At 43.3% G+C, this 19,530-nt stretch overlaps 1 protein-coding gene across 3 annotated transcripts in view; it reads left to right on the top strand.

The window, feature by feature from the left end:
- The window catches only part of LOC146833908 (coagulation factor XIII B chain-like), an 897,095-nt gene that overhangs the window by 709,031 nt on the left and 168,534 nt on the right, over positions 1-19,530 (top strand). For all 3 annotated transcript variants that reach the window (XM_085601815.1, XM_085601816.1, XM_085601817.1), the window contains one exon: positions 13,678-13,854. In XM_085601815.1, the coding sequence (XP_085457941.1) occupies positions 13,678-13,854 (177 nt within the window). The remainder of the gene's footprint in view (positions 1-13,677; positions 13,855-19,530) is intronic.

The following is a 19,530-nucleotide window of genomic DNA, read 5'->3' as shown; positions in this document are numbered from 1 at the left end:
GGGCCAAAGAGAGGTCAGCATTTTCCACCCCAGATGGGCACTACCAGTTCCGGGTTATGCCATTTGGGATGAAGAATGCCCCTGCCACCTTCCAGAGATTGGTCAACCAGGTGTTGGCTGGGCTGGATTTGTTCAGTGCAGCCTACCTGGATGACATCGCGGTGTTCAGCTCCACTTGGGAAGAACACCTGCGACACCTCTGGGAAGTGTTGATGGCGCTGCGCAAGGCAGGCCTCACGATCAAGGCGAGTAAGTGCCAGATCGGGCAGGGTTCCGTGGTGTACTTGGGACACCAAGTTGGGAGTGGCCAGGTGGCACCCCTTCAGCCCAAGATAGAAACCATCCTGAATTGGGAGGCGCCCAAAACCCAGACAGAGGTGAGAGCCTTCCTAGGTCTCACCGGGTACTACAGGAGGTTTGTCAAGGGGTATGGCAACATGGTTGCCCCCTTGACGGCGCTGACTTCGAAGAAGCACCCCAGGAAAGTGATCTGGACTGACACCTGTCAGAAAGCTTTTGAGGCCTTGAAAACTGCTATGTGCACGGCGCCCGTGCTCTTGGCTCCCAATTTCTCCAAAGAGTTTATCGTTCAGACAGACGCTTCAGAGCATGGTGTGGGGGCTGTTCTTTCACAGATTAATGAGGAGGGCCTAGATCAACCCGTAGCCTTTCTTAGCAGGAGGTTACTTCCACGGGAACAGAGGTGGAGTGCTATTGAGCGTGAAGCATTTGCTGTGGTCTGGGCGCTGAAGAAGCTAAGACCCTACTTGTTTGGGTCTCACTTCCGGGTTCAGACGGACCACAGGCCCCTCAGATGGTTGATGCATATGAGGGGTGAGAATCCAAAGCTGTTGAGGTGGTCCATTTCCCTACAGGGTATGGATTTCACGGTGGGACATCTCCCTGGTACAGATCACGCCAATGCTGACGGTCTGTCCAGATTTTTCCGCCTTAGTGATGAAGAACTCCCTGGGGTAGGGTAGTTCTCCCCACTTTTCAGCTGGAGGGGACACGTGTTAGACCTGGCACCTTGGCGTGAGTCTCCCTTCCTCTTTTTGTCGCTGTGCCTCATGTGTTTTTATGGTGTTGGCCGCTCAGCGCGCTGTGCCACTGCCAACCAGTGTCGCGGTGCGAGTGCTCCCTATGTAAATTATATATGTTGGTTGGATTCCATGATTGGATTGTTTGGTTTACTGTCAGACCGCAGTAAAGTGCGCCAGGAGCGCCAGGGCATGTAAAAGCAAACACCGCTGGTGGGCTTGCAGCACTGGTTGTGCCACCCACAGAAGCGGCCGGTAAAATATGTCTAGGATCTGCCACCGCAGAACCTGCGTGCAGTCTGGCACTGACATGCTGACTGGCAAGTGCCCACACTTGCCGGTCCCTGAAACCTTCCCTTTGCTGCATGTTAGTCACCCCTCTGGTAGGCCCACGGGCAGGGTGCGTTGTGAGCCTAAGGTAGGACAAGCCTAGATGCGTGGCATGTCCTAGTAGTGAATTACCGCCATCTTGTTGTTCACTACTGCAAGGCTACCCTGTTCTCATAGGCCAGTATGGGCGGCCTGGATTATTACACCCTATGATCCTAACCGACCCAGGGAACATGGTAGGAGATCGAGTTTAGTATGCCTGAACTCGGAATAATAAAGTACATCTTTCCGCAAGGTTTATTTTAATATTCCGGGTTTGCAAATGCCGCTTTTAGAAAGTTGGCCTTTGCTTGCCTAAACATTTCAGCCGCCTCTGCGTGATGTGTATCTGATGTCTGGCTGGTGTGAGTGACAGGGCTGGGGAAACCCAGATGGGCAGGGCTAGGTAGACTGGTGGTGAATAGGACGATCAACAGGTAGATGGGTGGGAGGAGTGCTCCTAGGCTCTGAATAGGACAGTGCTCTGCCCCCTCAATGCCGGCTCCGCCCCCTGTGGAGCGTCTGAGGACTCTGCCCTGCACTCTGAAAGAAGAAGCCTGCATCGCGTAAACAAAGTGCTCAGAAACCGGACTGGACTAGGCAAGGGCCCCCCTGGCCTGGGAGAACAAAAGATTTGCTGTATAAATGTAGGAGCCCTGCTCCTAAGAAACTAGATCCGCTTTTGACCAAGAAGAATCTCTGCCTGAGGAGGAGGCACCGGGGAAGCTGTAGGAGGAAGACTGTCCCTATCCTGGGGGATTGGCCTGCAGTGGTGACCTTGCTGCCAAAGGGGAGAAGAGAAACTGCTGCTGAAGACTTTGCTTTATTTTTACTTTCAAAACTTGTGCTTTTCCAAAACGATCTCCAAGGGCTTGGAACTGAGCTTGCCCCCTGAACTGAGCCCCAGGACCATTGGGCTCTACCTGATCTTCACTCGCCTGCTGCTGGACTGTGGTGTCCTTTCCCTCGCCGGAGCTGTGACCCTCGTGCCCCAGTCCCTCCCTGAGCCGTGACCAGGACTGCTTAGCCGCCCCCGCCTTGGGAAGAGCCTCGCTCGATCGGAGCCGCTCCCCCTACGCTGTGCTGGGCTGCCCCTGTCACCTCGCTCGCCGGAGGCTCGCTGCGCACCTTCACCCTCCCGCCGGAATCGGCGTTGTGAGCATCTCCAAGCCTCGGACGGCCCGGATGCATCTGCGTGCCCGGCTGCCCCGCTTTGTTCACCCGCCACCTGCAACACCCCGCTCTTGTCGTGAGCCTGAAGATCAGACACCCATCGTGAAGTGTGGGAGCCCCGGACGCCGCCTCGCTCTTCCTTCGAAGAGCCGCTGAAATCCCGCACCCGCCTTTGCATCAAGAAACAAGGTACTGTACTTACGAACTCGACCGCGAGCTCGCATCGGATCCAGGGTCCGCAACGTTCTGATTTCCCTGTCATCTGCCGTGTGCTTCCCGGGCGCCGCCTCAGCACGAAGTGCGCTGAGGCCTACAGTTACCTTGTGCCGCCTAAAGAACTTTCCGTAACAAAGAGAACTTTACCGTGTTCCTGAGAATTGTGGCCCCATCAGTTCAACGTTACTGGGCCGTGTATTTGAATCTGCTGAAACTACATAAAAGCTTATTTTTATATACTACCTGATTGGTGTCCGTTTGTGGTGCATGCAAGGGGTTGACTGTATGTGTAATTGCATTTGCTTAACCGTGTACGCCTGAGACTTAGCCTAGACTGCTCGCGCCACGCACCTAGAGGGTGAGCAGGGGTTATTCTGGGGAGTCATCCTTCGCCCTGACAAGAAGTAAAGGGTCCCTGCTTGTTGTGGGTTCACACCTGCGTCAACCGGAGCCTCCTCATTTCTAACACCAACGCATCACATAAAACTTGCCAAATATCACATGAACTATGATTTAATTCTTGGACAAACTTAAATTTCGACCTCAGTTGGAAACTGATTTAGCCTGCTTAACAAGTGTGGCTTCAGTACGGCCGAAGACTGGTAAGCGTACCCATACCATTAGCTATTTATACGTATCTACGTCTCGTCAGAGGACAGAGAACGTTCCAAGACGGCTCACTAGAGAAATATATACATTTCACTGAAACGCATACTACATAAATTCATAGTGTCCTTCTTCGTATTCATCATAATCTCTGACCTCGAAATAGTGACATACAACCCTCAGTACGAAAGAAAGGTCTCAGATCAGAAAGTGCTGTTATGTCAGAGGTAGTCTAGCCAGGGAGAATGAGAAGCAAATATATCCATAGTCACTAATGTTAGACATACCAGAGGGTAAAGCATGGCTTGCAGATGGGCTGGAAAGATGATGCCCAGCCTATGTTATTACTAAAGATCTTAGGCTTTGCCTACATTTTTTACAACCTGTCCAAAAGTCCTTTTTCATCACCACAGTTAACTTGGAGCTGACTGTGAAGGTTTCCACATAATCAGGGCTATAAAGCCACCAGCCTCTTTCAGAGACCAAATATCCTTCTGAAAGGGGGATCCGCCACAGACACTTCTACTGAAGAACGTGTGGAGAGGCGTGTCTTTAACACATGGCCAACCAACAATTCTTTATATGTTGTTTGAGATTCTCCCAGTACCACCAACCATAAAGCAGTGCCAGACCTCACGTTTACTAATTGCATAATTGTCCTTTTTCAATTGGCATTGAAAAAAAAATACAATAGTCAAAATAAGCAATGTTATACACTATATGTTATGGACAGTGTTGTTAAGTGTCTCGCTCCCTCATAGCCATTAGCAACCATAACTGTGTACACTAGAAGCTTTTATTTTGTTGTAGGCTGGAAGGCATAGGCATTATCTAGCTCTATAGTGTAGGCTAGATGTTATAATTACCTTTAGCATAAGGTTACATTTGTTGCCATATCCTTCTAGTTTACTCTATGATGACAGGATATATTTTCAATAGAACCCCAGTGTGACTTTCAGCTCTATGCTAACACAAATCTCATCATAATTGATGTGAAAGTACAGAAAATTAACTTCACTTTAGAATGCAGGAAAATAATATTCAGTAGTACATTCCAGCAGAGGGAAGGGATGTGGAATACATTGTTCAGATGGTGGAGATGGTATGACAGGGGTTGGTTCCAATCATTGCTGGATTAGATCACTGAGTGCATTCCAGAGCCCACGGTGGTGGTGGTGGGGGGGTGTTGTGTAGTTCCTATATAACCCATACAGGATCTGCGCGTTTGGATAACATAAACTGTGGGATTGGTGGCAGACTGATTCCGTGCACCCCCACCGGGTATGTTAGACTGTCTGTATCAGCTAGCTTACAGTGCCACTAGAATCTCCTCTTATTGGGGAGAGAATTCACTCGTGCTCACTTAATTTTTCTCAGATATACACAGAATAAACAGGCTGGGCGTTTTCAATAAGAATTTATTAAACAGTTGTTATTCTAGTGTAGAATAGATGAGCTGCACCAACCATTAGACAGTAGCAGAGATATATGATTAGAAGTACTATGAAAGTAAAAGGATGGTATAGTTCTACCATCTTGCAGTAGTCATGAATATATACAAGTATATAAAATACATGATAAAAAGTGCGCACTCCTACGATGCCTCCCTAACGAGATGTACCTGAATGTACCAAGCATCTGTGTGGTGTTATGCCAAGAATCCCTCTGGTATCTAGTCAACCCCATTACCTGAGAAATGAGAGAATAGGGGACCCCGTCCTGGTCTCGAGTTGGACACCCCATGAGGGATGTTAGATCACTGCGAGCTGGAGTGTCTGCATGAGGGAACCTCAGCATCTCTGGTCAGTGTGTCAGCTGGGAAGTTTCGATCTCCTCTGTCCTTCTAAGCAAGATGTGATGTATATATACCCATAGGTCTCCCCAGGGGTCCTACCTTGCTGTGTTACTGTGTCGGCCTAAAGGATGACTTTGAGCCTGAACTATATACAGGGATATTATACAGGACATGTTAGTTCTGCTGTGCTTCCAAGAAACCTAATGCATAATGTATGAGATTCGAACTAGGGAAAAACCTGGGTTCTGAATGCAGTGTCGTATCTAGGTAAAAGGTCAGTACCTAAGAACCGTTATGTATGTAATATAGGGAAGAATATAGGCGAAAGGTTGCAATGTTACCTGCGCCTATATAGGGTACCTATATTGCATATAACACCCACTCCTCTTCCAACTTGACGACATATGTAACTTATTACCGTACTACTAGCCTAAATAGATATAGGTACGCTCAAAGTCCATAAAACATTTGTTTTGCTAAAATGTTTTAAAACCTCTAAAAATTTCTAAAAAATATTGTTAAAAGAAAATGTTAGCAAGCCATAGCTCTAAAGTGTCCATAGTTATAGTCCAAACCACTATGAGCATTAGAAAGACATGTATGCCCAATAAATGAAAGGAATGTCATTTTGTTTTTGAGTTCCAAATTTGAGCTTGTTTAAAAAAGGGCGAATTTCTTCCAGCACATGATGAGCCAAATGTTTATGTGTTCTGGCTGGTAGAGGCAACATTTTCGTTGCTTGCTTCAAAGTTTGGTCGGACCAAATATATCAAAATCAACCTTGTCCCAAAGTATAACATTAGGTGGAGGAACTGCTGTAATGTTCACTGATGACAAGTTTCTTTGTTCTTGATGAGAATATTGGTGTGGTTTTAAAATTAAATTCACCTTTTAGGCTGCAGAGCTTTGTCAAAGGTATTTTCCATTAACAAGCATGCTAAAAACTATTACTAAGCCTAACCAGAAAAGAAAGAAAAGTATCCCGGTAATTACCCATAGTTCTACCCACGGTGATACCAGGTAAGTCTTTTTAAGAAAGTTCAGAAAGTCTGTAACTTGCTGCTTGCGTGATTTTTAGGCTGGCATCGTTTCAGGTTCACTTGGATCCAAAGAAAACGTATCAAAGTTTATGAAGTAGCCAGAAGCAGTTCGATCAAATGTTGGTATTGCATCAGGAGTTGTGGAAATCGTATTTGCTCTTGCTGAGGCATGTTGATGTCGATATCTGTAGTTGGTCTAATTGAAATTTGTCTTTCACTTTGATTCTGAATTTGATCTTCAGGTTCAAGAGGAACGAGTTCCATAGCATTATTGCATAGTCCATCATTCCGTGCAGGGGACTCTTCGAATGTGATGAGTCTTTCCAATTGAACTTCTTGAATTGTAGCGTGAGGAGGGCGTTTGCTACTTTGGAGTCCACATGGCCTACTACTCAGTATCGCCACATAGTGTGGTTTGATTAGGTCGATTGAGACAAATCTTTTCTCCTTTTTTCCGGCAAGAGGCGGTAGAAGTACAGTTCTTGTTCCTTCAACTGCTAGGACCTGTACAAGCTTTCTATATGATGGCCCAAATTCTTTCTTTTCATTATTTTCTCTCTGATCAGAACCCCGGCTTTTGGGATCCAGACTGGTCTTGCTGTGACTGATTTGACTTCCCCAGTGGCGTTCTGCTTCAGATGGACATTACTTTGTTGTGTCCTGGATTCATTTAGATCCTGTAAAATCGCCAAACGATCATGGATGACAAAAGGTTTTTCATCCAACACTGCGCCTTCACAATCAAGATCAGGTACCCACATTCTCGTCCCAAATAGGAACTCATATGGAGTGACCCTCCCTAGAGAACATCTTGGTATGTTATTCAATGCTTGTTGCACTCCATACAGATGTTTTACCCACCTCTCATCCATGCCTAATACTCTAGCTGTTAAAGACTGCTTTAAGTCTCAGTTTTTCCTCTCCACAACCGAATTTCCAGAGAGGAGTACCACAATGCTGCACCCAATCCTCTCATGCCCTCCTTGTAAGCCCGAGAGCTCAACGCAGGGCCCTGGTCAGAATGCATTGTGCCAATTGCGTATGTCTCCATGAAGACTCGCAAATCTTTTATAACAGTTCGAGAGTCGACCGAACGTTGTGGCCACACCCATAGGAATCTTGAGCAGGAATCCACTGCAACCATGATATATACCTGTAAGCCCCATCTCTTTGTAAGGGGCCACAGTGGTCCAAGTAAACACACACTAGTAGTTTGTCAGATATTAATAATGGTGCCTGTGCTGGATGTGTTATGGTGGAACCTTTCATCTGCTGGCAGATGTCGCATTTCAAGACATAGTCTTTAGTCTGCTTTGTTAATCCATGCCACCAACAGCGTTGTTTCAATAAAGAAACAGTCGCTGTAACTCCTGGATGTGCAGAACCTATCCCTTCGTGTGCTGCTAGAATTAAACCTAACCTACCATCCATGTTTGGATTTACTTTATCCCCCACTCCAGGAATCTGAGCAAATGGAATGTCATTAGCAGCTAACTTGTATGAGTACTTGAGTGGAAACCTTTTTGATACTGCTTTGCTATTTTTGCGTGAAGCAATGACAGCCACGATAATCTCACCGTCTATTCTCGTTTTAGAGTGAGTGATTGCAGATACAGAAGCCGTGCATACAGCCCCCTTTGCGGCTTCATCAGCCAATGAATTCCCTTCAACGTGAATGCCATCACGCTGATGACTCAGTATATGTACCACGTGAGCACTCGGTAGTTCGGTTTTCAACTCTACTACCTGTTCCCATAGCATTTTGTACTTAATTGTGCCACCTTTTGCATCTATGAACCCGTTTTGAATCCAGTGCTGCAAATATTCATTATTTATAACTGCACACAGTAAAAGGAATCGCACACAATTAGAGTGGGGAATTCTCGATCCGTATTTACCAGTGCCAGTATCAAGGCTTTTAACTCTGCCAGCTGTGCCATGCAGTCTCCTAGAGATTGCGTTTTTGTGCAACTTGTGTGGAACTTTCCATCCCGCATGCGACGTTTAACGATTGCGCTTGCCGCGCTATAAGGTTGCTTACTTTCTATGGCCGGTTGAGCAGATCCGTCAGTGTAAATTATATATTCATACTGATCTAGAGGCATTATTTTGTTTGGTACAGGATATTCTTGTTCGTATTGCAGAGCTGCTTGTGTCTTCAGATGTGGGTCGTACCTATATTCTACATCTGTTGCAGTGAGAGAATTAGCCCATTGTATCCATTTCGGATGTAAGGCTCTAGCATTAGCAACTCTTGCCTTTGTCGCTGCCTCTAAGGCTGGAACTGGAGTCACTACTATTATTTGCTTCCCCTGTGCCAGTGCTCTTTCTCTCACTACAGCAGTCTGTACTGCTGTCAGTATCTTTTCCGTAGATGCAAAGCGCATCTCAGCATTTGTGTACAAATGTGATTTATATGCAATTGGTACTGTTTCACCTTCATTATATGTCAGATAGGTGTACCCTGATTGACCTGCAACTATACGGATCACCAGGTTGCATACGTTTACGCATGTCTGTAAGTGTTTGGAAGCTATCATGTCAGCTTGTAAGGAACGAAGTGTATCTGTGTGTTCCTGTGTCCATTGTCTTACTGAAAATTCAGGTTTTATTGAGTCGTAGAAAGGTTTTACTCTTTCTGCGTAATCCAAAATGTATGTTTAACCAAAATTTAGGAATCCCTGTATTGATTGTAAATTTTTCAATGATTTTGGAGGTTGGAGCAGCGCGCATTTTTCCCCAAAATTGGCTGCCAGACTTTTCCCTTCACTTGAAAGCTCATATCCTAAAAACAGGACACTGAGGTGGGAAATTTTAGATTTTTTATAGTTGAATTTGTAGCCCTCAGATGCAAATTCCAAAATTATGGTATTCACTCTGTTCAAGTGCTCCGCTAGGTCATTGTCCGTCAGATAAATATCATCCTCATAGGACAATGCCTCTTCATCCAAATTGTGAAGTAACTCAGTTACTCTAGCCGGAAACAACCCTGGGCTGTTCTTATACCCTTGGGGGAGTCAACAAAATTGAGGCTGTGACCCTAGTGATGAGAATGCTGTTCGATACCTGCTTTCAGGCGCTATATTTTGGCAAAAAAATCAATTTGAGATATCAAGTGTTGTTTTATATTTTTTCCGCACAATGTCATTCATTAATGCGCCACTGTGTGTATTTTGGACTGCAAATGTCTTAGTGCAAGTGTTTAGATGTCTAAAATCTAAAACTAAATGATATGAATTGTCAGGTTTCATGACCAGAAACAAAGGACTATTCATTGATGAGGTACAACATTCAATCAGCCCTTGGCATTCAAGTTGATCTAAAATCCCCCTGACCTGTTTTTTATATTCTTGCTTTATTGATTACTGCCTCTGTGCATTCAGAGTATTTTCTAAAGGAATTATGTGGTGGATTGAATCCTCATCCCATGCAACATGGTTTTTGTATAATGCCGGTGCTTGGGCTACTGCCCACTCCTGCGCATATGGGTGTCTTAAGTGCCTGGGAATATGGTCTAAGAATGCTGGTAAAATTACCGTTTCCCCTTTAGGGCAATCCATGACGAATGCTGGCGGCCAATCTCGTTCAGCTAACAAAATGTCAAAGTCAAACGTCAGGTTCTCCCAAAAGAGACCTCTCACTGTTCTACATTTGTCCCCCTCCATCTGGTGCGTTATTTCATATACTTTATGTGGGACACTTACCCTAGTATCGGGTGTTTCTACCGTGCTATAATCATTCAAGTCCGCTATAACCAGAAATTCCATCAGGTTCTGGCGAGCTATTGTTACCTATGACACATTGTCTAGCATTGTCAGAGCCCATTCCCCGTTCAGTAGTCGAGTCCTCAGAATTCTGGGCATGTCTGATCTTTAGACCTGCAACCTTCTTCTTTTTGAACTGTGGCTTTTGCTTTGATTTCTCTTCTTTTTTAGAAGTGTAATCTTGAGCATGCTGCTTGTCTCTGGACTATGTACGCTCTTCTTGTCTGTCTGACCGTCCTTCCCTCTCGGAGTTTTTCGATGAACCCTGAAAGGAACGAGAGGAACGTGTACCAGTATCCTGATACCTGCCAGGTTTCCTAATATTATCTCTATTCCTAAGATTATACCTCTTCTCAGAGGGCTCATGTGGAGGAGATCTACCTCTGATTGAGATCTGTTTCCTTTAAAGTTTTGTTATTTTTTATTGTCCCATTTCTTCTTAATTGAAGCAGGTATCTGCTTGGAAGTGTTCTTTTCAGGACTGCCCATCAGTTGTGGTTTTAAAGCTTTCCCACCCAAACTGTCTCTGCCTAATTCTGCATGTGGAGTTTCAATTATTTACAGTAGTTTGTGTTCCTGTTCTAAAGGACTGAACTCCCTTAGGCGTTGGCGGATAGCCACTGAAGCTGCTTCCCCTTTAATATTAGCTAATATTATGGCTGATACCTAGGCATAGTTACCTAGTAACTTCATCACTAATTTCAGAGCAGGCTCTGCTCGCACTCGTTTTGTATTTGTCTCAATACGTCTTACGGAATACCATGAGTTCTGGTATAAATGGCAGAAACGACTGTACCCCAAGTGGTACAATCTTCCATTTGTGGTGTTATCCCCATGGGCACGCAGATTGTTTGCATTCTGTGTTTTTATGCGGGGTAGTATTCGGGAATACTGCCTCTAGCTGTGTTATTTTCTGAGCTACCCAGAATGGCCTTTGTTCACGTTTTGTGGGTATTTTACCCATCACCACATGAAATGTTTGTGCTGTGATTTTAGTTGCTGTACTCTGAGCTTGAGTTCCATTTGTTGCAACCATTGTAGGTTGGACTGTAAGTGTCCTCATGATGAATTGCGTCAAGTTTCTGTAGATTTTTATAAATTCTTTGTGTTGTGTGAGTAAGTCTCCTTGTGGCATTGTATCTATGTCAGGATGTGGTGTGTAGGCCGCTAATATCGGCCATGTTGCCCCTTCTCTTCCAAGCGGACCGAGTCTCACTCTTCTTCTTATGTGTGGTAGGGTACCTTTAAACCAGTATAAGTGTTCCTGGTACGTGAGCGGAACCTCAATGTCCTCAAACATACAGTATTCCACTGGTGCATCTCTTTCTGTGTAGGAGTGAAATGTTTTTGTTCTTGCATTTGCTGCTGGGAATGTAACCCCCAAATAAAATACCTCTGTTCTGTATGATTTGTGTACCTCAATCACGAATACTACTATACCACCCATAGGTGTTAAACCATGCTCTAGCAGTTTTAGGGTGACAGTATTTATAAAAATTTTTGCAATGTGTATCGCGTCTGCATCTTCTCCGGCTGAGAGGTGTAGGTCTTGTATTACGTTATATCTGTCCTCAGTGATTTTTGTAAAGAGGAGCTTTCCAAGGGAACTAAGATAAGGTGTTTATGCACAAGGAACAATGTGTTCTTCAAGCTTGATTAACTAACAGCCAATAAATAGGATTTCTTGCCTACTCAGCTGTGGCAGAGTTTTTGCCCACCCACTCCAGACGTCACTGGTTTTTTGAGTAGGGGTCTCTGAGAATAACACAACTGAACTACTTGGATTCTATTGTTAAATAAGTACCCAACCAACGTTGGCGGTGCCATGTCGCGTGCTTCCTATATAACCTATACAGGATCTGCGCGTTTGGATAATATAAACTGTGGGATTGGTGGCAGACTGATTCTGTGCACCCCCACCGGGTATGTTAGCCTGTCTGTATCAGCTAGCTCACAGGGCCACTAGAATCTCCTCTTATCAGGGAGAGAATAGTTCTTGGCAACCTCAGAACATGACAACCCTGATTCCTCAGAATCGTGTAAACAATATGCTACTTTTCGCTCAGTCACTCGTGCTCACTTAGTTTGTCTCAGAGATACACAGAGCGTTTTCAATAAGAGTTTATTGAACAGTTGTTATTCTAGTGTAGAATAGATGAGCTGCAACAACCATTAGGCATTAGCAGAGATATATGATTAGACGTACTATGAAGGTAAATGGATGGTACAGTTCTACCATCTTGCAGTAGTCATGAATATATACAAGTACATAAAATACATGATAAAAAGTGCGTACTTCTACGACGCCTCCCTAACTAGATGTACCTCTATGGTGTACCAAGCATCTGTGTAGGTGTTATGCCAAGAATCCCTCTAGGATCTAGTCAACCCCATTACCTGAGAATATGGTCCTGGTCTCGAGTTGGACACTCCGCGAGAGATGTTAGACCTTTGCGAGCTGGAGTGTCTGCATTCAGGAACCTCAGCGTCTCCGGTCAGTGTGCCAGCTGGGAAGTCTCGGTCTCCTCTATCCTTCTGAGCAAGATGTGATGTATATATACCCATAGGTCTCCCCAGGGGTCTTACCTTGCTGTGTTACTGTGTTGGCCTAAAGGATGACGTCGGGCCTGAACTTTATACAGAGATATTATATAGGAGATGTTAGTCATGCTGTGCTTCCAAGAAACCTCATGCATAATGTATGAGATAGAAAAACCCGCGTTTTGAATGCAGTGTTGTATCTAAGTAAAAGGTCAGTCCCTGAGAACCGTTATGTATGTATTGTAGGGAAGAATATAGGTGAAAGGTTGCAATGTTACCTGCGCCTATATAGGGTACCTATATGGAATATAACAGGGGGGTTAGGCTACCTCTTCAATATGGTATGTGATCAAAGCCACTGATCTCCCACAACTAAATTCTGTTAATCTCTTGTTCTCAGAGACTAAGGAGCATATTTACGACCCCCTTGCAGAATGCAGCACAGATAAAAAGAGGAACACGTCTCAATGAATTGTTTGTGTGCAGGAAAGTGCCCCTTGCTGCACTTAAACAATCTACCCAACAACACAGGCACCCTTGCACCATGGTACAAGGGTGCCTGCATTGGCGCTTTGCTGCCAAAACAGCACCAGCACAGGTGGAAGGCACAGGAATGCACCGTATTGGATAAATATGGTGCATTCCTGCCTTTTCACTTTGATGTAGGGCAGTGCAGCCAGGTGACTTGCTGCGTTGCCCTACACCAAATCCCCATAAATGAGTCCCTAGATATTGTAATAAAGTGATATAGTGGTTTCAAATGTGAAGAGGAGTTCAGAATGTGAAGGTGAGTTCTATGTTGGAATGTAAAGGGGTATTAGAATATACACTCGGCAGTTAGTCTGAGTTATGTGTAGAAGTAAGCAGCCTCAGCGTTCGCTCTTAATAAGTATTTGAAGAGGCCATCTGCGTTTGAGTCCTGTCTTTCGACATGTCACAGATATATCCATGTCCTCTGTGGAGATGCACTATGTTAGTATTTTTCAGAACTTCTGAAAATATATTTGCTTGTAAGTCCATCTTTCACAAATTCTGGTGCAGTTCTTCCATTTGAAAGCGACCTTCAATTGTAAATTTGGAAAATGTCTTCTATTTTTCACAGTACACACAGTTTTTTGTTTTATTTTCTGCAGATCCTTGTCGTGTATCACAAGAGGGTATAGATTTGCATAATGTAGAATTGGTGGGAGACAAAATAATGTTCCATCAAGAGGACACCATTCAATTTAGATGCAAACCTGGATATTTTGCTTCGCTAACTGGAACCTGCAAGAACAGCAACGTAATATATCCCACCTGCCTGCCAAAAGGTAAGTGCATCCAGCTGGTCTTGGAGTCACGCATGCTTAGATTTCTGAATAGCTATGTAATCTTCAATTGTGTTCTTCTCTGCATTACCTCCAAAGACTACCATGTCACTTCTGCTATCTCTTGCATTTTTATGAATTGCTATACATGCCATATCGAGTTAGATATATTATCAACCCCACTCCTTGAGAAGATGATACCCACAAGTGAGTTTACATACCTCACCGATAGGAAAATACAAAAACTGAAGTGATATAAAGTGAATTTATAGAACATATCTTTTTTGCTAATTTTATAAGTGACAATCTTTCTGAGTCTGGACCAGGAGTGTCGAGTAATCGGTATTCTTTTGTATACTCATTTTAGAAGCAATGGTCCAGAGGGTCAAGGAAAATGTCCATAGTACATAGGAGGGCAGTTTTCTACACAAAAACGCACTATTTCACTTATAGCAATAATAATAATATTCAGTTTCATACAGTGCCTAATACCACTTTTTTTGCTGATTTAAGCACTGTAAATACTAGTCATTACTACTACCCAATTTGATGATACTCAGTTTATCACACTAAGGGCCTCATTACAAGTGCTCCCTTGGGGAGGGAATCAGTTCTGCATCCATGTAGGCCCTTTACCTCCAGTGGTGCAGAATTAATGTGGTGCAGAATTAATAGATATTCTGTGTTGAAGCATGAGAATCCCCTTAGGGATGGGGAATTACTGGGGGAGCAGCTGCTGAAAGCATGAGAGGTGCAGAGCAACTTCATTGATCAGTCTAAATGAGTCCATTAACAGGGTTATTAGTGGGTGGGTAGCATATTCCAATCCGCCCGCAGAATTTTCACCACTTCATGTTACTCTCTAATGCAGAGTTCTGTCCAAATTCCGCCAATTACTTCATGCTGGAATGTTTCTCCTGCAAGGTTCCAAAACAGGCGAGCTGGCAAGTGCCAGCAAGATTTTCTAATGTGGGCAGCCACCAGCGTTCGCGATTAGTCAGGGCCAGACGACTGCCCTTATAGTAGATTTGCTGCAGTTAAAGTAGATTTTCTACTCAAGCAGCAGCAAAATCAATTTGAATGGCTGTGCACTCTTGCGTAACGCATGGTGCTGTTTGTGCTGATATTTAGCCCTGTTTGCGCTACCGTCACTGAATTGCAGTGTAAGCTGCATATTTTCCGCTCAGTGAAATTCTGTGGAATCTCGATGGCTTTTTCTGTAATTCTGTGAAATTCTGTGAAGTGAAATTCCGCAAGTTTCGTCCAACCCTAGTTACTAGCCCGGCAGGCAATTATAGGAGGCTTTAATGTACAATTTAGGTAACAGGAAAATGAGCACAGCGCTTTATTCTAAGATCACTGGTGACCCAACCAGTGCTAGATGTATGTCCAAATGAAATGAAATCCTTGCGATGTGAGCAGAAAAACCTTAACTTCAAGAAATCAATTTGTAATATTCAAGAAATTAACGTTTATTCTTTTTCGGACAATTGTTATCAGATCTAGTAAAATAGTTGTGATGTCATTCATTTAAATCTTTATTCCAAAATTCTTAAAACGGATTTTAAATGATGGCATAAGACTCACGATTATAGGATGCCCATATCATGCGGTTGGTGAAAATGTTCTTTGGCTATTTAAACCGATGATAAAAGACAATTATAAGCCCTGAAGAAGCGACAGTGTCACAAAACGTGTTGTCTGTGTCAACTTACCTTATTTTGATCAAGGACTTTGGAATAAGCAATCAATAAACAACATCACAACTAATTTATTGTATGTGATAACAAGTGTCCAAAACGGAATTACGTAACTCTCCATATATGTAACCATCCAATACATATATCTTCAAGGAACGTATATTTGGCGTTAGGCACAATAGATCTATACTTTCCTAGATGCAGATTAATATTCAGTAGTTCAATCCCTGCAGACTACCTAGTCACAAGGATGGCTGTGGCAGTGTGAAGGAAGGAGAGATCATCAGTGTAGGAAATTATAACATGAAGATCTCCTGCTCTTGGACATCCTGGAGCTGGGAATCTCATTATGACTATCACTTGTATGGATTCACTTATATTAGTGGACCATGCACAGTCAAGAATAAGCTGTATGATTTCCAAATGTTGAAATTTCGTGATTTCAAATATCTACAACAGTTGAAGAAAAGATTCACCCTCCCTTAGCCCAGAATGTAATGATCTGCATTAATCCCACATTTTCCTTAAGCATGTGACACTTGCAGGAGCAGAAGCAATAACAGTCCAGTCTTTTTCTGAAGTACAGAAATGCCACAGAACCTATTAAAAATAGGCTTGCTTCATTGCTTATGTTACTCCTAACTCATTGATGAAAACTATTGTGAAGTGCATGCATAGAGTTCCTTAATGTGCCTTGCTTGAGACAACTTCTGGAAGTGAGTGGCCTTCTTGTAAATTGTGGGGCAGAGAGGCAACCTAGACTGCTATAAATTCATAATCTCTAGACATCCTAGAGAATTAAGGAAGGGAACATTTATTGTCCTCATCTCTTCCCAAATTGTGTCCTGAAACACACAATAAAGCACCATTTTGTGTTTCAAGATGAATAGCAAAAATTTCATACCTGGGAAACACTCCGTCGCTCTCCTCACCAAAGGACTCTGCTTAATAAAGAAATTGAGTTATTCAAGTATTTAAAATATGAACAAATCAATGCCTTATTGCAACCACTGGATTTTGTGCCCATAATAACAGGGAGTATGTATCCTTAGTGGGCTAGTCATCTCACTCAAAGTGCCAATATCCAGTTGATTAGTTTCTTTAAAGCCTTCAGACGGGTCCTCTTATGATTTAGGAATGATGCATCTCTTTCATATGATCTCCACTTTTCCTCCTTTTTAAACTTTGTTTTTGCACTTCAACTAATATGTTTATTTACATAGTTGCATTTTTACATTTTCCTTGCATTACACATCTATATATCCTGTATGTGTTCCAACCTTTCTCATATCATAGGTTTACCATATTTTATTCGCAAATGTAGCACATCACATATTATGGCAGGGAGTAACATTTATCAATGTAGTATTTTTTTCAATTTAAACTTCGAACAGTGGGTGTGCGCTAACTGGCATGTGTATCAGAATTGAGGTTGTGGTCATATGATTAAGGTTTGTTGAAGCCCACACCTTTATTACTTTCCTTGTATGCACTATTGTGCTTTTAGGAGGTGACTGGCTCTGTTTGTGTGGCCGCCATATTGCTTAGGGCTCAGACACTGTTTTAATGTATTTATGATTTCCTTTAACCCGATTAATTTCTAATTTGCATTTGCTTTACCAGTATTATCCAAACGCAGGGGAGCTGCAGTTGGAGGGCGCAGTTGCTTGAACCTAGTTGGATTGTTATTTTACCCACCTTATTTTGCTTCTATCGTGCTGAAAAGCGACGGACCAAATTCACACCCACGAGACACGCCCATCCCTTATGATGGGCTACTTAGGCACGTGAACAGAGCGTCTGCCCCATTGGCGTTCCCAAGGCGCTTCAAAGGCAAGCACGTCTGCACCCGTCCTCACCCGGACAGCGCCAAGGGCCTGTACCTCTGACCATTTAACATCCCAGCCAAATATACGCCAGGTCTACACACGGAGGGAATTGCTTGCCCTGGACCCGGGTAATCATGGAAAATGCACCTCTTTGCATCTTGCGGAAACTAGAGATATCTCGGTGAGCTGTCAGTAATGTAAACTTAAATGCCTTAACCATGTGATAGATCACGATGAACAGCCATTATTGACTGATGGAAGGAAGACAAGTAGCAATTCAAAAAATGTTAAAATTAAATGCCCACTTATCAATGCTAGATCACTTGTTAAACATGCTTTTGAGGTTTATGAGCCTAATGACAGCCTTCAGCTTGATATCATCTTTGTCACGGAAACATGGGCAAACCAAACATCAGGTCCGGACATGGTAAGAGCCACGCCAAAGGTATATGCCATCTTTAGGCTAGATAGGCAGCAGAAAAAGGGGGGGTTGGCGGCAATTTACTGCGTTTCATTTACAGCTTCCTTCTCTCCCCTTATAAGTAACTCCTGTGATGCACTGAGCTTTGGTGTAGAAATTACCAAGACTCAGTCATTTAATGAACTTTTAGTTTATCGCCCCCCGGGCCCCAGATCCAATTTCAGCAATTAAATTAGTGTAATCCTAGAGTCATTTTCTTTGAAAATGGATTTGACAGTATATTAGGATTTTAATTATCATCTTGAGAACAAATCAGACAGGGATACAGAAGCACTTTTGGACAATATGGCTAGTTTTGGCTTTTCCCAAAAAATAATGGGGCCCACTCACAATTCAGTGCTCATGGACGGCATTTTTACGAACAATGCTCATATGGACAAAATTGGTAATATAGCCTTGATATGGACTGATCACAAAGCCATAGATTTTGAACTAGGAGTTGCAGAAAATATTTCTGCCACAAACTCTAATGGAAAGTCGCAGAGGTCCCGTCCCTGGCACAAAATTAGCCCCTTAGCTTTGAATGATCTCTTAGTTAGAACAGAGCCGGAAAGTTCAAATGATCCAGAAGTATTATCAGCTGCATATGAAACCTGGATGCAGTCAGATATGGATACCTTAGCACCTAATAAAATAAAGGACAAATAAAAAAGAATACATTCTCTGCTCCCTGGTTTAATGGCACCCTGAGAGCCACCAAACAAAAATGCCACAGACAAGGACGGGCGTGGAGGAAGGACTATAATGAAGAGGAAAAATTAAATATAGGAAGTGCATTGTAGACTACAAAATACTGATAGAGAAAAAGTCTCTTTTTACACTAAACAAATTGAGCCCTCAATAAACTCCATTAAGGAATTTTTCCAGACTGTCACTAAATGTACCACTACTCCAGTACCAGATACAGTGGCAGGAAGGCGACAACTTTGCAAGTCCCTGGCTTCTTTTTTTCATAATAAAGCTAGGGAAATCTTTGATGAATTTGATATTAATAATCAGACACTAAAATTGTCATCGGAAGGTGGACAGTCTTCTTTTAACAATTTTATAGATTTGTCAACCAAACAGGTTGGTCAGATGATTGCACTTATACAATCTAGGTCTCCATTAGATCCGTGTCCACCTCATATAATGCATCTTGCGCCTGACACCATTGCAAAATTCCTGACAAAAGTTCTTATTTCTATGTTTAGTACAGGTGTGTTTCCAAAGCCGTGGAAAAGGGCTGTGGTTCTCCCTTTATTAGAAAAGCTCATTTGGATCCTAAGGACTCCTCTAACCATCGACCAATATCTAGGCTCTCCTTTCCAGCCAAAGTGTCTGAGAAAGTTGTGAGTACCCGATTGTCCGCATATATTGAGTCTAATCAGCATCTTGAAAAAACTCAGTTCGGATTTAGGAGCGGGTATAGTACTGAAACCATGCTCATTGTAGCTACAAATGAGATTAGATTCACCCTTGACTCAGGTTGTAGAGAAGTTCTAATTTTATTGGATCTGTCCGTGGCCTTTGATACGATCAATCATGGTAATTTTATGGACCGTTTGCAGGCTATTGGATTAAAGATATGGCTTTTGCCCTCATCCGTTCTTTTTTGAGTGATAGATCTCAATCTGTAACCTTTAAAGGTTTCACTTCAATGCCTTTCACAATGCCATGTGGGGTCCCT

This window comes from Triturus cristatus, chromosome 4_2, assembly GCF_964204655.1.
Source record: "Triturus cristatus chromosome 4_2, aTriCri1.1, whole genome shotgun sequence".
Lineage (NCBI taxonomy): Eukaryota > Metazoa > Chordata > Amphibia > Caudata > Salamandridae > Triturus > Triturus cristatus.
The sequence above is the reverse complement of the archived record's forward strand: the minus strand, read 5'-3'. Positions and strand labels throughout refer to the sequence as shown.